This window comes from Onychomys torridus, chromosome 8 (genome assembly GCF_903995425.1).
Source record: "Onychomys torridus chromosome 8, mOncTor1.1, whole genome shotgun sequence".
Taxonomy (NCBI): domain Eukaryota; kingdom Metazoa; phylum Chordata; class Mammalia; order Rodentia; family Cricetidae; genus Onychomys; species Onychomys torridus.
In genome coordinates, this window is record NC_050450.1 from 76,611,553 (window position 1) to 76,627,881 (window position 16,329).

Genomic DNA, 16,329 nt, shown 5'->3' on the forward strand with positions numbered 1-16,329 from the left:
TTTTTTTTTACATCAGGGCTTTAAGAAAGCCCCACACAAAGACCTGAAAGATGCTTGATATATATATATATATATAGATACATATATATGTATATATATAAAAAAAATACTCACTACCAAAGTTCTCATCAGTTTCATACTAAAGTATAAAAGTAAGGGTGAGGTCAGCCACAGTGCTAGGGGAAGTTTTATTAAGATACATTTATGTCCACATGAAACGCTTAGACCTGCATCCTATTACATATGGAATTCTGAGTTTATAACACCATGAATGGCAGATTGGCTAGCCCACGCTACTCAAGAGCACACTCACAGACTCCACACAGGGTGGTACAGTATGTACAGAATACAGCAGTAGGAGCCTTCCACGGAGGCTCTGGAACTGTCTCTTAGTCCACTCCCCTCCCCCCTTGTGCCCTGCCTCCCGGAAATGAAATCCTACCCGAGACAATACCTTCTGATTGTTAAATAGCCGCGTTTGAATTATGGTTGTTTCCCCAAGAGGAGTGGGTTTTATTCATTTTTTTTTTTTTTTTTTGTTTGTCTGCTTGCTTGTTTTTGTATTTTAGTTTACCTTTTTTTTTTTTTTTTTGGGTGAAGAAAAAAAAAAAAGAAAGAACCGAAGAGAACAAACTTAGACAGGATTAAAGTATTGCTTCACTTCCAGCGCTGCCTTGTGTAGTGTCTGTGCCCAGGACTGGGCTCAGGTGACATTTGTTTTCTGCTCTAGCTGAGGGTGGGGGGCTTCCCAGTGTGTCTGTTCAATGTGCTCACCCGCAGCCTGCCCCTCTCTCGCCTCTCTCTGCCTGGCTGACTTCTGCCTTCCTTGGAGGATCTGCTTAGTAAAGCACAATCAGGAAGAAAAACAAAGCCAATAAAACAAACAAAACAAAACAAAACAAAAAAAAACAACAAAAAGCAAAACCCCTCTCCCCTCCCTCACCTGCCCTCCAAGTTCCCTCTGCCCCTGTGGGTCACTTCCAACTGATGGAGAGAAGTATGAGTTAGTGTTTCTTTTGTAAACAATTTCATATGCAATATAACACAGAAAGCATGGCTGACCTTCAATAAAAACAAGTGTAGTAAACTATATTGCTTTATTCTCGAAGATGCTGCAGTGAGTGAATGGCAGAATGAAGCAGTGTGGTGGTAGTGGTGGTGGTGGTGGTGGTGGTGGTGGTGGTGGTGGTGGTGGTGGTGGTGGTGGTGGAGGCGAAAAGTCCCTAGCCCGAGTTTCCACAAATGCTCAAGATAGCTTTTGTTTTTCTAGTCGGAACCGAAACAGACTTTCTCCCCAAAATTCTCAAATGAAAAAAAAAACGAGAAAAACAACCCCCCCCAAAGAAAAACACCCCCCCAAACAAAACTGAACACCTTTCAGGTCATTAGAACCCACAATTACCCAATGATTTTTATACTAGTCTAGCAAGATGTGTGTAACATTCACTGGCTGTGAATTGCCGTGCATTGAGACACTAAGTTGACAACAATCGAGCCATGCTACCTTAAAGCCCAAGCTACAAGTTCAAATTAAGAGAATGGTTATGAGGGATTAAAAAAAAAAAAAACCCAAAAAACCAAAAAACCGCAAAGGCCTTTTGGGGCTTCGTTTGAATCAAGCCAATGAGCGATGGGGACAGAGTGTGAGGCTGTTTGGTTTTCCCAATGGGTATGCGGAAGGCCACAAACCACACACGCAGAGGCTCCTGGGGAGGAGACCCAGGCTTGGTCATCTCCACCAGTTCCACATCCAGGCTGAAGTAGGAAGAGGACCAGGAGTCACTGCCACTCCATCCCCCCTCTTGGGAGGAGAGGAGCTTGGGGTCTCAGGCAGATGGATCTGGAAGCCAGAGAATCCCCTGGTGGTTATTTGATAATGCCACAGAGGTGCCATTAGCTAAGAGAGTTTCTCCCCAAGGGAAGGTGATAGCAGATCCCCATATTCGCTATTGAGCTTAACTGAAACAAAGACAGGGATGGACATCAGTGTTAAAAGAATTTACAAAAATTGTTTAAGATGGAGTTCTAGATGAGGGGGGGAACTAATGTGAACCTTAACCTAGGTAGCCACTTGAAAACATATCAGATGTTCACAAAATTTGTGCTATGGGCTACTGGGTCTCTTCAAAATGTATATAAACATCTAAAACATATTCACACAGATTATCAATTTCTTCTGAGCATCCTTAAAAAAATATTTTTTCTCTTAGTAAAATCATTTTAATATACCACGCCTCCCTCTTTTAAAAAATAAATTAAAAAAATCCAGTTTTGCATATCTAGTGTTTGCATTTAAGGTAGTATGGCACACCCCTTCACAGAGAGGGGGGGCGGGGACCTACAAAATGCCGTCGAGTCTGCCGGCATTTGAACATTGTGAGACCTTGGGTTAGTTGAAACCACATCAAATCAGCAAAAATAAAATTAAATTTGAACTCGGAAAAAAAAGGAAAAAACTGCCCCCAAATTATTAGCATTTTTTTTCTTTTCATAAATAAGGAAAGTTCTATCCTTACTGGTCCTAAATCTGAATAACTATGTCTAATTTTTTTTAAACCTTAATTACGTTATACCTATCAATATGTACTAGAAGAAAGAGGAGAACCAAAGTCACTACACTAGTGCCAAGACAACACGCTTACAAGATAGCCATATTATACATTATTAACAAAGGATGGTCAACCAAGAGTTACTATGAGGTGATGGGGATGTGGAGAAATGGACAGGGGCTGGGGGACAGGACATCACCAACACGGAAAAGGAGGAATTAATCCCCCAGCTAGACACTGAACTGCTGGGAATTTAGTGTCGCTCTCTTTCTCTTTGTTGATGTCTTTTAAAATAAAACTTCTATTTTGTTATTTGATGACTTGAACGAGTTTCATGTTTTAAAAGCATCCAGCATTTTACTTGGTTTAGTTGTTTGGAAACTTAAAAACAATAACAACAACAACAACAACAACATCAACAAAAAACCATCCCAAATCCAAAACCTTCCCAAACAACCCAGCATTTTATTTTAAAAACAAAGAGCATGATTTTCTTTCTTTCTTTTTTTTCTAAGTTGCATTTAATTAGAACAGAAGCAGGTGTCTTTACTTTCATCCTGAATTAGCTTTCTGGAGACTTTGTTGGAAGATGCTTTTGCGCTACCATGTCTGTGAATGTCTGTGTTAGTCTATTTGTTAGTAAAATTTATAAAAATAGGAGTGCAGCAGTTCTTTATAATAAATGTCGCATTCAGTGTCTCATACTGGCTGTGCCTTAAGTACCAAATTTATAAACGTAACAATTTAAAAAATATTAATAAAATGTCAATATCACATTTTAAAAAAGAAAAAAATATATATCCACACTACAATATGCTTTAATTCCACCTACTGAGCTGTACGTCTATAGTTGCTGTTGCCGACCTATTACCAGTATTTAAAAAAACGTTAAATTAAAAAATATCCTTCATCCTAATGTCTTTCCCCAACTGAGGACCATATATTATAACAGCCAAATGTCAAACATGTGCAAACAGGAAACTGTCAGTTTTTCCCCCCAGTCACAGTGCAGTGATGTTTATACTTTTTATTTTTAAAATTCTGTTTACATCTACAATAAATTAAAAAAAAAAACACAAAACTCTTCCATAGCCTCTCTGATGATACTTGCAGCACTGAGGTATCAAAAAAAATTATATATATATAAACTGAAAGGTTGCTTCCCTAATTTGTAAATAGAAAGTGAATGGAGAAAGGGTATATTCATGCAGGCCTATCCACTCCTGGCCCATGGGCCCCCTTCTCTGGGGGCAGGATTGGGGACAGGGTGAGGAGAGAGGCAGAGTACGCTGGGGACCTTTGGAGGTGCTGAAATGATTGGACAATATAAAATGATCAGATATTTAAAAATTAAGACTGAAAAAGAATGTCCCTCCCCTGCCCCTCCCCTAAGCCAAAACAGGTGTGCTTTGAAACTTTAAATATGTTAAATAGTAAAATTGTAGCTTTTTTTTCCTTTAAAAAACGTCTTGGGAAAAGCAGTTCTTCATATTTTAAATAAAAATCTAGCTAGACCATAACATCGAGGCTGTGCACAGAGGGGTTGCTAGGCTGGCAGGGTGCTAATGCGGTTCTTAGGTCTACCACACCAACAGAGACGCTAGAGTGGAATCCCGGGTGGCCCAGGCAGCTGGGCTCTCTTGTGTTTTAGTACCGGCTTTGTCAAGGTTCCCTCCCCTCCGTTCTTCCAGGGCACCTAACTGCCTGGGAGCAACTCCCCCACAAAAATATTTTTGATTCTCTTTCTTAATAGTTTCTATGTAGTTAATGGAATTATATTTACAACATTTTTTTGTTTGTTTTTTGTTTTTTAGAATTCACAATTTCAAAAAACCTTATAATATGACCTCTTTGAACAGAAAAAGAAAAGCACTCATAGAAAAGGAGGACCCTCAAAACATGGCCGTCCTTACCTTATTGCCGAAAATAGACTTAGGTTAACAAAGAGACGTCACAAAAATGAACTGCTTGAGTCTGTTAGGCAGCCAACTGCATGTCACTTCTACAACGCAACAGAGAGTCTATGCCCACCTCCCGCTCCGCACATCACAACTTTGCTTCAGTGTGTGCTAAAGTCCCAGATGAAAATTCTTACAGTCTCAGAATTGGTACCCAAAATGGAGAGTAACATCGCCATCTCAGCATCCTTTATAAGTGAGAACAGAACCAAAACAACAAAACAAAACAAAACTCTTTTTAAAGAAAAAAGGAAACTCCTTAATATATAACAAGTATACTATGGTTAGCTTTGAACTAGATACTAAGCTATGGTGACACCAGACTAGGTCAAATATCACTACCAAACGTGATTCAGGGAGATTTCAAAGGAGAAGGGGGAGGGCAGAAGGGGAGGGAGGCCACCAAGAAAAACAAAGAGAAGAACCAAACCAAAACCATGGGTTATATACACGTTTAAAAGCTGTCGTCTTATATTACAGCAGGGTGGTGAGATGAAACGTAGTCAACCCTCAATCCAAAGTGTGCCACTGTGGTGGGGTGAGGAGTGAGGCCGGCGAGGGTCCAGGTCTGAGGACATCACCTAAACAAAGGGCCACTCAGAAACTTCGCCCAGTCTTGCCTGGACATCCAGGTATGCTCTGCAGGGCAGGGAGGCCAGGCGTGTCCCGAAGAGAACGGAGAGCAGGGAGGGAGAGAAGGAGAATATTAGGCACACATATGATTCATTCCACGCTCTCAACTACAGCTGTCAAAGGACTAGATTGTATGACTCTGTGTGTGTGTGTGTGTGTGAGTGGAAATGGCTGATGGCTGACTTCCCAGCTTGGTAAAACCAGGTATCTAAGCCATGCCTGATGCTGGGAAGGGGACAGACAGGTCTGACATGGGGCTGGGAAGTTCTGGAGTTCATGGTGGGAAGCACTTGGGAGGCAGAGGCAGGCGGATCTCTGTGAGTTCGAGGCCAGCCTGGTCTACAGAGTGAGTTCCAGGACAGTCAGAGCTGTTACACAGAGAAACCCGGTCTTGAAAAACAAAAACAAAAACAACACACACACACACACACACACACAAACCCCAAAAACAACAAACAAACAAACAAAAGCAGCAAAACAAAAACAACCAAACAAACAAAAACTACCATTGTCTGAAAACGTGAATTTGTACTAAGAGATTATATACTAAGGGATTGATGTAACTACTTAAAAAAGCAAAAACTTAAAACAACAACGACAACACAAAACAAAATCCCCAAACCAAATAACCAGTTCTGGTTCAGGAAAACCAAAACAGGCCCAGGATTCAGGCTTGCTGACCGGGTTATCCTGGACTGCCTGCGGGCCTGGGCTCTTCTTTGGGTGGTATTAAATGTCAGAGGGTCACTTCTGTGGGAGACAAATGATGTGCCTGCCTTGATTCTCACAGCTGCTATGCAATCGTGTGGCCTGACTGGTAGGGTGGCTTTAAACTGCTGCTTTCCTGGCTACTTCATCCTTATAGACTGGGGCCGGCCTCTACCTTCCCTACAGTAAGGTCAGAGCAGCCTTACAAGGAGGTGGGACTGTGGGTGAGGAGTGGACACTGGCAGCTTCAGTGCCTGGCCTCCGGGGGACATGCTGTGCCTAGACACTCTCTCAGTCCCTCTTTCTTTGATAGTTGAAGCCATCTTCAGCCCTCAAGAGTTCTTGGCCCTCTCCACCCTCTCAGAGGAACCTCACCGTCCCCAAGCCCCCAAACCCAGCTTAATTATTAGTGCATAGCTCTCTTTAGACTGTTAGTGGATTCTGGCTCTGCCAGTGGTGGTGGTGGGGCAATGGAGGTCAGGAATGGGAAATTCATACACAGGGTTTATTTGGTTAAGAAAGGCAGTGGAGTTAGTTGGGCAGCGACATAGGAGGAATCTAGAGGGTTTGTAGAGTTCAACTCAACAGGGTTTCTCAAATGGTCCCCATCCACCCAGCCTCGGTGGCCTCAGGGCTGGGAGCAATTCCCCAACTCCTCTCCACCAGAGAGGACAAACCCAGAGCTGTCTCCCCCACACCCCTCCTGCCCTGGCTCCAAGAGTGAAGAGCTAATGGGATTTTCCAAGCAGGACGTATTCCAAGGCCTCAGCCATCACCTTCCCCTCTTCTGGAGAGACACATTATCTGCCTTTCCAGCCTCCAGCTTATATGCCAACACAAGACAGACCTTGGGCTTCCATGAGGATGTCAGCCCTCCGCCTGGTGCTCTTCCCAAGCATGGCAGATACTTGTTTTTGGAGGAGGAGAAGGTGGTAGGAGGCTTGCTTGTTACCTGCTCTCTTGTCCCACCACCTCTGTATTTCCATCAAAGTGATTTAAAAATGTTTAATTAACTTGAGCTAGTTTAAAAGGTTAAGAAACTGGCAGGGATCCAAATTCACGTTAGGCAGGTGATGCTGTTAGTTTAATTTGCTTTTCGTGTGGTAATCTTGATAATTACTCCACAGTTAACTGGCAAAAAAAAAAAAAAAATGTTTTCTTTTCTCTAAAAGATGGAGTCAGACCGTTTGGCTGCATAAACCCCATTGGCTGAGCCCCAGAAACCCACAGGGTCAGTTCACAGGACTTTGAGAATGGCCCTGCTCCCCATCCCCTGGCCCTGGGGCTGGCACTAGACCAATTTACCCGCCTCCATCTCCCTGGAACGGGCACAATATGAGATCGCCTTCCAGTTTCCCACAGTCAAGAAAGGAAAAGATGAGGGTGAGGAAGATACAGAAATGGAGCCCAAAGAACCAAATCAGATGAGCAGGAGAGGGGGGGGGGAGGCAGATGAGGGTCATGATTCAAAGCTAGAGGAAGAAATGAGAGACTAAGAGATTGGATTCTCTGTGCCCACTTCCTTGGAAAGGGGTCCAGAGAGAGAGAAGAGAGAGATGTGACGTGATGAGATGGGCATGTGTGTACACGTATGAGCAGGGCACATATGTGTACGGACACACAGGCAGGGCGGAGACGCATGGCGGAGACGGTAATACCTCAGAGTGAGACGGCAACGGAAGCCCCTGTTCAGTGGTATCCATTTGTAAAGGCCGTTGCAATCAAAGGGCCCTAAAATTGCACAATTGTTAAGGTCATCAGTGCGCTATACATGGGAACAGATCGTCGTACTCTGGGAAAGGGGATCATCTCTAGGAGTTCAGTCTGTGGCTGCCAGCATGAATATGTAATTCTGAGACACTGTGCCGTGAGGAATCAGGGTGACACCGTCAGCTTCTTCCCTTCCTGCCCTTTCACTCCCCGACCCAAGCTTGCATGCTTCCCAGGGAAACCGAGAGCCAGCCTCTGAGGGGTTCAAACCCCAAACAATGCCCACAGTGACCATGAATCCCACAGGCAAATAGAAGGATCTCTGTCCTCAATCTCCAGAGATTCAGTTGAGGGAAGAAATGTCGGTGCTGATCAACAGTGATGGCCTGTGATTATTTCAGAAATAACATCACAGCGTGAAGGTCCCAAGACCCAGGTTTTCAAGAACAAACAGGGTGTGTGTTTCTAGCTGCTGAAAATGGAAATGAGTCGTGTTCTGAGCGCTGATGGACAGGCTCCCAAATTGATGCAGCTCTGGGCTGAATAGCAATGTTCTGGATTTGGTACTACAGTTGATCCAAGGGGATTAGACTCATCAAGCTACTGATTCAAGTAATACTGGCTTTGGAGCAGAATGGATGAGGACTCAGGAAGCACAGGCCAGGGTTGGCTGACATGCGCAAGTATGTGAATATCTGTGTCTGTGTGAGAATGTATAGGATAGAGTTTGCCTGTGTGTGTGTGTCTCTGTGTGTATATTCTTCCAATGCCTGTGTGTGTGTGTGTGTGTGTGTGTGTGTGTGTATGTATTCTTCCAATGCCAGGAGGCTTGAATGAAGTTGCCTTGGTCTTCCCAGGCTCTCACAATGGCTTTGGTCTCCCCATTATAGTCCCCAAGACAGTTTGCCTGCTTTCTCTCAGATACAGAATCTGACGCAGGATGTAACCTGGGACAGCACACCCCGCCCTCCGTCCCCACTCAAAATCAAACTGCCTCCAAAAGAATGAGGCTGGCTAGGGCAGAGACTGGACCGTTTTCTATTTCCAAAAATGGAGGGGGCTGCCAGCAAGTGGGCTCAGGCACATTCATGCTCACACACCAGGAAGGAAAAGAACAATACAATCTGAGAACAGCATGCAAATCTCTTAAGCAAATTTCCATTGCCTGGATTAGTCAGATTAAAGAACCACAGAGCATTACAGATATCAAATGCATCTGGCCTTTGGGGGTGCTGCAGCTAAAGAGCGAAAATGGGAACTTACTTGGAACCTGGAAACTGTAAGAAACATTCGCAAAGGAATGGCCTGGGAGGGAACTTCTCCCCTACCACCTTCCAGGACTACTGCCACCAAAATGGACAGCAGGCAGGGGTCCTGCCCACTGAGGTGAGGGGATGGCATGAAGACTTACCACATGCCAGAACAACATGATTTAGTCTAGCTGCTCATTCTCACCCAGTTGTTTTTTTTTTCTTTTTTCTTTTTTTTTGGGGGGTCCTATTCTTACTTTGTGGCCACAGCCATGAGTTGTATGAGTGGTTCAAGGTTGCAAAGGTCAAAGGTGATGGAGCGGTGAAGAGAGCTGTCCAGACACCTTAGATTACACGGCTGGGCCAGCAGATGGGAGCTTCAGCTGGCTTGCTGTTGATGGGGACCACCCTGTCTCTTCCTCTGCCCTTAACCCTGGACTTTCCTCCCTAGGGCTGTGTGGAGTTGGCAAGGAAGGAGGAGGCAGGAAGGCAGCGAGGTAGATACTTACAGCTATGCCGTGGCCGAAGCCTGAGCCAGGCTGGGGGCTGGCTGCGCTCATGTAATTCCCCACTCCGGAGTCCTGGCTGGCAGGGCCGTAGAGATCGGCGACAGGTCCTGGGCTGTTGGCCCCCGGGAAGCCTCCGGGCCGCGCCGGGTTGGAGCCTGCCGGGGAAGCGGGCGCGCCAAAATTCGGTTGAGCACTGTAGGTATTCAGGACTGGTGTGCAGAGAATAGAGCTGGGTATGAGGCCAGAAGCCAGGCATGCACCGACCATCACAAGCCAAACACTCAAGGAAAAAAAAACAGCTGAGGTCCAACTTCTAACACTCAACCAAGGCCATGCGGAAACATCAGCAGGGACTCAAGAAGACTCAGCCCAGGCTAACCACTAAGAAGCTTGGAGCTCCAGAAATAGATAGAAGAAAACAAAAAACAAAAAACCAAAAAAACGATCATTCAACACAGTATGGCAACCAACCGGAGGTGCTTCACTGCCTATCAAGTTATCACAATAGAAATAGAGATATATATGGAGAGAGAGAGAGAGAGAGAGAGAGAGAGAGAGAGAGAGAGAGACTTTTTTTTCACATCTGAATTGACGCTCATGCAGTCTTCTAGATTTGGGCACGTTGAGACAGCATTCACATCCCATGCAAACTACAAAGGAACTAGTTTTAGACTACACATTGTGTTAATATTGATATTAAAACATGACAGGAAACAAAAGCAATTTTGTGTCCTTGAAAACAAAAAAATCTTTGGGAGAGGGATTTTTAGATTCACCTTTTTTTTTTGAGTGTGTGTATATATATTTCATTTCTTTTCGTTTTTGGATCCATTAAATGACGAATTTGTATGTGTGTGGTTTTTCTTTCTTTCTTTCTTTCTTTCTTTTTTGAAAGACATAAAAAGGTCTCTATTCTGCACCCCTCCCCCCTCTTACTGGCTACTCCCTCCCTCCCCACCCCTTCCATTTATACCCTGCATGAAAGTCGGCAATATTGAAGTGGTCAGAGGATGGCATGTCATGGAAAGTTCGGGCATCTTAACGTAACAGGAATGATGGCGGCAGAGTCCTCTTTTGGGGTGCAGAGCAGGGGATGGAGGGAGGGGATGGGGTGGGAATGGTGACCTGAAGGTAGGCTAAGGCTGGGGTGGAGCCAATGGTCCTAACAGGACACCCACACACTCACCTCCTGCAGGAGAAGGAAAGGGAGGGAGGGACTTAAACGTTTTTTCCTTTGGTTAAAAAAAAAAAAAAGACAAAGAAGTATGAATGCAGAGCATACTAACCAAACCAGCTGACAGCTAAGCGCCCGACCGCAGTGCATTGTGGTTACATTATCTCAGGTAGAAACTCCAGATTGGGAGAAATAAAGCTTAGAATACACCTTGGCTACAGAGGGAGACCCACACAGCCAGAGACTGAGCACTGTGTCTGGGGGAGGGGTGACCAAAGGTGACATCACCTTAGGCTTCATCTTGGCCTATCCTTAACCCTGTCACACCTTCCTACTGTGCCGTGTTGGAGGGACCCAGCCTGTCAAACAGGTGGATTCTAGCTCAGCTTTACACCCTCTTAGTAGAGTCAACTCTATTTTCTGTTTTAAAAAAATTTCCATCATAGGCCTTGGGTGGTGGCACATGCCTTTAATGCCAACACTTAGGAGGCAGAGGCAGGTGGGATTTCTATTAGTTCAGGCCAGCCTGGTCTACATAGCAAGTTCTAGGCCAGCAAAGGCTACACATTGAGAGCCTGTCTTAAAAAACAAAAACATCCTCTCCAAAACAAAACAAAACCCCAAACCATTTACATGGCAAAAGTAAGTTCTTACTGGTTTTCAAACTTCCAAGGTGCGTGAGGCCCGCAGCTGCTAGACCGTAGCTAGCATGTTTTGAAGAAACCAAGACTGAGTGATGGATACTCCCTTGTCTTCAGCTTTAGAAGGCTCACCCCCCTTCCTAACTCCTGTGGCATCTCTCCCCTGCCCTGACACAACTGCTTTCCACCACAAAAAGAGTATCTGAAGTCAAGAGTGGAGTCCCTCTCACCTGGGGATCTGTAGCTGGATGACCTTCTCTTGTGGCTTTGAAGAACATGTAAGTGGATCGACCCCTCCCCCCATGCACTTGTCATAGGAGTGAGAGGAGATTCATGATACTGCACTTGAGAAAGGAATACAAGATCCAAGGTGGACCCAACCAAGCTGGGCCTGGCTCCCACCTCAGCAGAGAAGGATGGATACTGCTGCCTCTGGATGCCCTTGGGCAGGCTGAGCCTCTCTGAAGCACTGGCCCAGAAATTAATAAGACGACCGAGCAAGTGGGTTAAGGGGGAAGGGGCGGGGTAAAGAGGCTTAAAGCAAGTGAATAGCTTATTTGCAAATGTACTGGCAGACAATCGGGACAGCGGGATTTTTGAGTAAAGAAGATTAAACTCGCAGATAGCATTTGGCCCTTTTTGCTCAAGGAGGCAAATATCCAGCTGAGAGATCCAAAAGGTGGCGCCATCTTGGTGGACTATACCTTTTCATTCTGGGCTCAGCAAATGTAGAGAGCTAGACAGTGGCTCTTGGCTGGCCTGGGCACCACCTCCCTCCCTTGCCAGAGGAAGGAACTAGCTTGCTTTGACTTAGGGTAAGGGTGGGGCGGGGCACAGGGTTGGGCAAATTTGCAAGTGGAAGATGGAGATTTTTCAGCTTCTTCCTCCTCTGGTAGGATGTATTTCCAGGAAGATACTAGACGGGATGGAGAAGGCAGGGAGCCATCTGGAGAACTAATCCAGCCAGAGAAAAACAAGAGGCGGCGTGCCCACGATGAATGCTGCCCAGAGACCCCTCTGTGGCAGGCTTAGAAGGCAGGAGGGCTGTGGGTATTCTCCCCACCCACGGCAACTTTTCTGGTTCCATGAGCACCTGGATGCCTGGTGTCTGAGGTGGTCTGAAGGGAATTTCACAGCGAGCTCACCTTAGGCCTACAGTACTCCTTCCTACTCAATCATACTTCATCAAATGACACTAACAGGACTATGGAAAGAAAGGCACTATCTTAGAACGTGGCTTACCACCACTCCCGGTTCCATTATTATGCTCTTGCTCAGCCCAAGCCCCAGTGAAGGGTGGACGACTCGGCTGGGTTCTCACCAGAAGTACCGCAGGCAGACAGTAGGTACCTAGTTCTGGGCTGGTCCCCTTCTCCAGGGACAGTAGAATCTCGGGCCTTATTGGTTTGGCCACAGAGGAGAGATGTCTCTTTAAGCTCCTCAGTCAACAACTGTGTCTCCTGTGGCAGAGCCACATTCCAGACGGCAGGATAAAGGTCCGCAGGCCTTATCATGAACACTCCTCAGGAAGGGACAGAGACAGACCCTTGGTGCTGTTCCCGCTAGCCGCCAGCCAGCCGGAAGGTAGCTGGGACAAAAGACTTGACTTTTATCCTGGAAATGAGTACAGTTCCACATACTGTGTATTAGCTGCCTGCCTGGCCACAGGGGCATCTGAGGACTCTCTTACTCCAAGCTCTGCGAGGCACAGTTCCTGTAAGCTGCTTTCCCAGTCCAGGCAGTACCCTCGGGAGGCAGGCGTAATGGAGAGAGAGGGAACACTGGACTTGGAGTCAGAAGACCTGAGTCTGACCCTGGCCCTTCCCTGACACCTGTGTGCCCTGGCCCAGCCCACATCCTCATCTGTAACACATGAGTAGCGTGTCCCTTATTCAGTCCGAGTCACCAGGCTGCTATGAGAATGAAAAGGAGAAAATGCTGCATGACTTATCGGGTATATGCAGAGCCCAGCATAGGTACCGTATGCATACTTAGCCAAATCCAACAGAGAAAAATGCAATCCACTGGCCATACAAATCTGAAGGTGATTTACAAAAGGGTCCAATCCTTCTATTTGGTGTATTTAATCAACCTGGACCCGAAGAAAAGCTGGGACACCTGCCATGCCTCAGGAGGATAGTAAAGCAAGAGGAATGTATTTGAATCAGAGTTGGAGGCATTTTACATTACATGAAAAGCTTCTTTATGCTCAAGAAGATGCCTGGATGGCTGACCCAATGAAGCCCTCTTATCTCATCTCAGAGATGGGAGCAGAAGCGGACCAGCAACCTATACTGGGAAAGCGGACCCTTACCTGGGGATGCTAGGCCAGAGCTTTCCAGGCAGCCTTCTGAGTACTTCTAAGTGAGCCAGTGGGCTGCCATCTTGTATGTGGCTGAGCTTACCTGTGGTCAGGAAGGGCTGGGCCAGGAGTGGAATTAATCCTGGGGAGTGGGGAGGTGATGTAAATCACAATAGCCTTCCTATAGGTCTAGGAAAAGACATGGAAGTCCAGGTATTGCTATACTGTCTAACAGTGGTTAGAATACAAAAGTAGCAGCAGATAAGGAAATCCATTTGTAGCCATAGCACCCAGGAAATGCTGCATTAAAACCACCCAACATCTGAACTTCGTGTCCTCATCCGGCCCTCTAGGGTCTGAGATCAAAATTAATAGAGAACTCAAGACTGGAAGCAGCCCCTTCCTCTTTAACAGTTTGGTGAGTCAAGGCCAACTCCAGTTCACTGTTGAGAGAGTACCCTTGGCCTGTTCTGATCTGAGAACCGCCTCTACCTAACTTACCAAGGAAGAAACCGGTATGGTTTCCCCTACGTCACGCCCACTTGCTGCTATGCTGCTCCATGTTCATCCTGAAGGTCACATCCCAGCCTGTCCCAGCCAGAGATCCTTTGTGTCTTATACTTATCTGACCAGTATACATTTTTCTGTACTACACACACACACCGAAGGATTATGAAATCCAGGGCCAGGACTGCAGACTTAAAGACAGCCTAATATTGTATATCAGCAGCAGTAAAAAGCTATGTCAGAATCAGGTGCCAGCACATGCCTGTTAGGAAGTGCAGTGCAGGAAATGTACCACTAGTGAGGGCTAAGGAGTCAAGAGGGGCCAGGCTGGGAAAGCCACTCACTCAAAACAGCTTTTAAGATGGACACCATCACCCTGGTGTAACAGATGAGCGAACCCAGGGTCTTAGGACTGCATCCCATTCTAACTCGAAAGTACATGTGATTTCAGTCCCGACACTCAGGTATTCCTCCTTGAATCATAGCTTGGTGTTACAGACATTTCTCTTACTAGCCAGGGAGCCACCCGATGTTGAGTGGTGCCTAACAAGACACAGGGGACTCCATCTCTGCTGAGGACTAGGGCACCTTCCACTGTGTTATAAAACAAAGAAATGCAAACCCAGAAATGCAGTCAGTGCTAGGAGTCAGTAAGTGGGAGGGGGTACTGGCCAAGCCCGAGCCCTTACTGGGACTCCTGCCCCCTTCAAAAGTGCCTGGACACAGTGGGGTCCCCAGAGGACTATCTCAGCTTTCAAAGACCATCCCACTCTGTTGGGCCCAGAGGGGAGCTGGGATGCCTTATGGTCGATTGGCATTTACGGCCCAATTGCATCTAATAGTATCTTAGTGCTAGGGGATCCAGCAGCAGGGTGTGGGTGGTGGGTTAGGAGGGGGCCCAGGGCACAGTCCCTTGAGGACCTGTACAAAAGGCTTTCCACTTGAGCAGCCCTGTCTTTAATGATTGGAAAGGCACAGGAGTTTAATCCATTTTTGATGTAAGCACTAACAGCTCTGTGTCCTTGAAGTTCAAAGCGGGCGCAGGCATGTCACTAATTAACCAAGCGAGGGGCCATTCAGCTCCCTCTCATGTTCCTAATTAGGTCTTTAATAACAAACAAACCCCGACCTTAGCAAGGGGCCCCCATCTGTCAGCTAGTCTAGAAGTGGGAATGCTTCCCTGTTTACTGTTGCTCCAAATTGCTTGCTCCTAATCTCAGGCTGGTCTGAGGTGGGAAGAGTCACCACAAAGAGACAAAGAGCTCTTAAGGCTATCTTTGGTGGTGGTCTTGTTGGCCCTGGTAAGTAGAAGAGCTCTGAGCCCACAGGAACCCTAAACCTAGCCTGGTGACCTCTCCTGCTGGGTGTCTGTGATGGTCAGGGATGTTATGCAGTTATAAAACCAAGCGGGACTTGAGACTCTGGTTACATACTGGCTTTGCCTGGGCCTCACCTGGCCAGATTCTGATTCGATGGGTCTAAAATGTGGGGAAGTTACAAAAACTCCCAGGTGATTCTAGCATATAGCAGACTTGCACTGACCCAAATCTTAAGGCTGACTTGCTCATTAGCAGTGATTAGCAGGTCTTCTGTTATTGAGTTTGTGGTGTGTGTGTGTGTGTGTGTGTGTGTGTGTGTGTGTGTGTGTGTCCCCGTCCGTCCGTCCCTGCCTGTGAAGGCCAGAGGCCAATCTAGTGTCTTCCTCTAATGCTCTCCACCTTAGTAGAGACAGGGTCTCTCAATGAACTTGGAGCTCATCAATCTGGCTAAGCAGGCTGACCAATCGGCTCGAGAGATCCACCTATCTCTACCTCCCCAGGGTTGGGATTACAGACGTAGCAGGGCCTGGCTTTTACGTGAGCACTGGGGATCAGAACTCAGGTCCACTTGCTTGCAACAGCACACACTTTACCAACTGAGCCATGTATATCCCTTAGCCCCGGGGCCTTCTGCTATTAATGAACGCCACCCACAAAAACAGAACCATGGGACCCTAAAAGGTCCCACCAAGCACTCTTAAGGTTGGAAATCTGATGGACTGAAAATGTGATTCCAACTCTGTAAACACAAGGCCTGCCACACCTTCATGCATCCAGGACCCGGGGGCCGAATGTTCTCAAGAGCACACTCCACACTGAGTCCCCTATCCCTGGGATGCCCCTGGCTTTCTCTGCATGCTACCCTTAAGCCACTGTCATCTACATTGCTTATGCTTCCTAGAACAGAGGATCAGCAGCTCTGGGCACAGCAGCAGCATGGAGACATAGAGATGAGGCGACCCACTAGGACCTGTAAGTCTGAAATCCTCATTTAGTAGAGGTGAATGCACGCCTGGAACCGTGTCGTCTGATGGCCTGCCCTTTCTCCTGTGGGTTTATCTTCTGAGCG

At 46.5% G+C, this 16,329-nt stretch overlaps 1 protein-coding gene across 5 annotated transcripts in view; it reads right to left on the bottom strand.

Annotated features, from left to right (window-relative positions):
• Positions 1 to 575: 575 nt before the first annotated feature.
• The window catches only part of Msi2 (musashi RNA binding protein 2), a 245,157-nt gene continuing 229,403 nt past the window's right edge, over positions 576 to 16,329 (bottom strand). For 2 of the 5 annotated variants that reach the window (XM_036195661.1, XM_036195660.1), the window contains 3 exons: positions 9,318 to 9,526; positions 7,507 to 7,579; positions 576 to 5,146 (listed from right to left, as the gene is read on the bottom strand). In XM_036195661.1, the coding sequence (XP_036051554.1) occupies positions 7,538 to 7,579; positions 9,318 to 9,526 (251 nt within the window). In that variant the 3' untranslated portion in view covers positions 576 to 5,146; positions 7,507 to 7,537. Of the gene's footprint in view, positions 5,147 to 7,506; positions 7,580 to 9,317; positions 9,527 to 16,329 lie in introns of those variants that run through there. The other 3 variants (XM_036195664.1, XM_036195663.1, XM_036195662.1) reach the window with 2 other exon arrangements.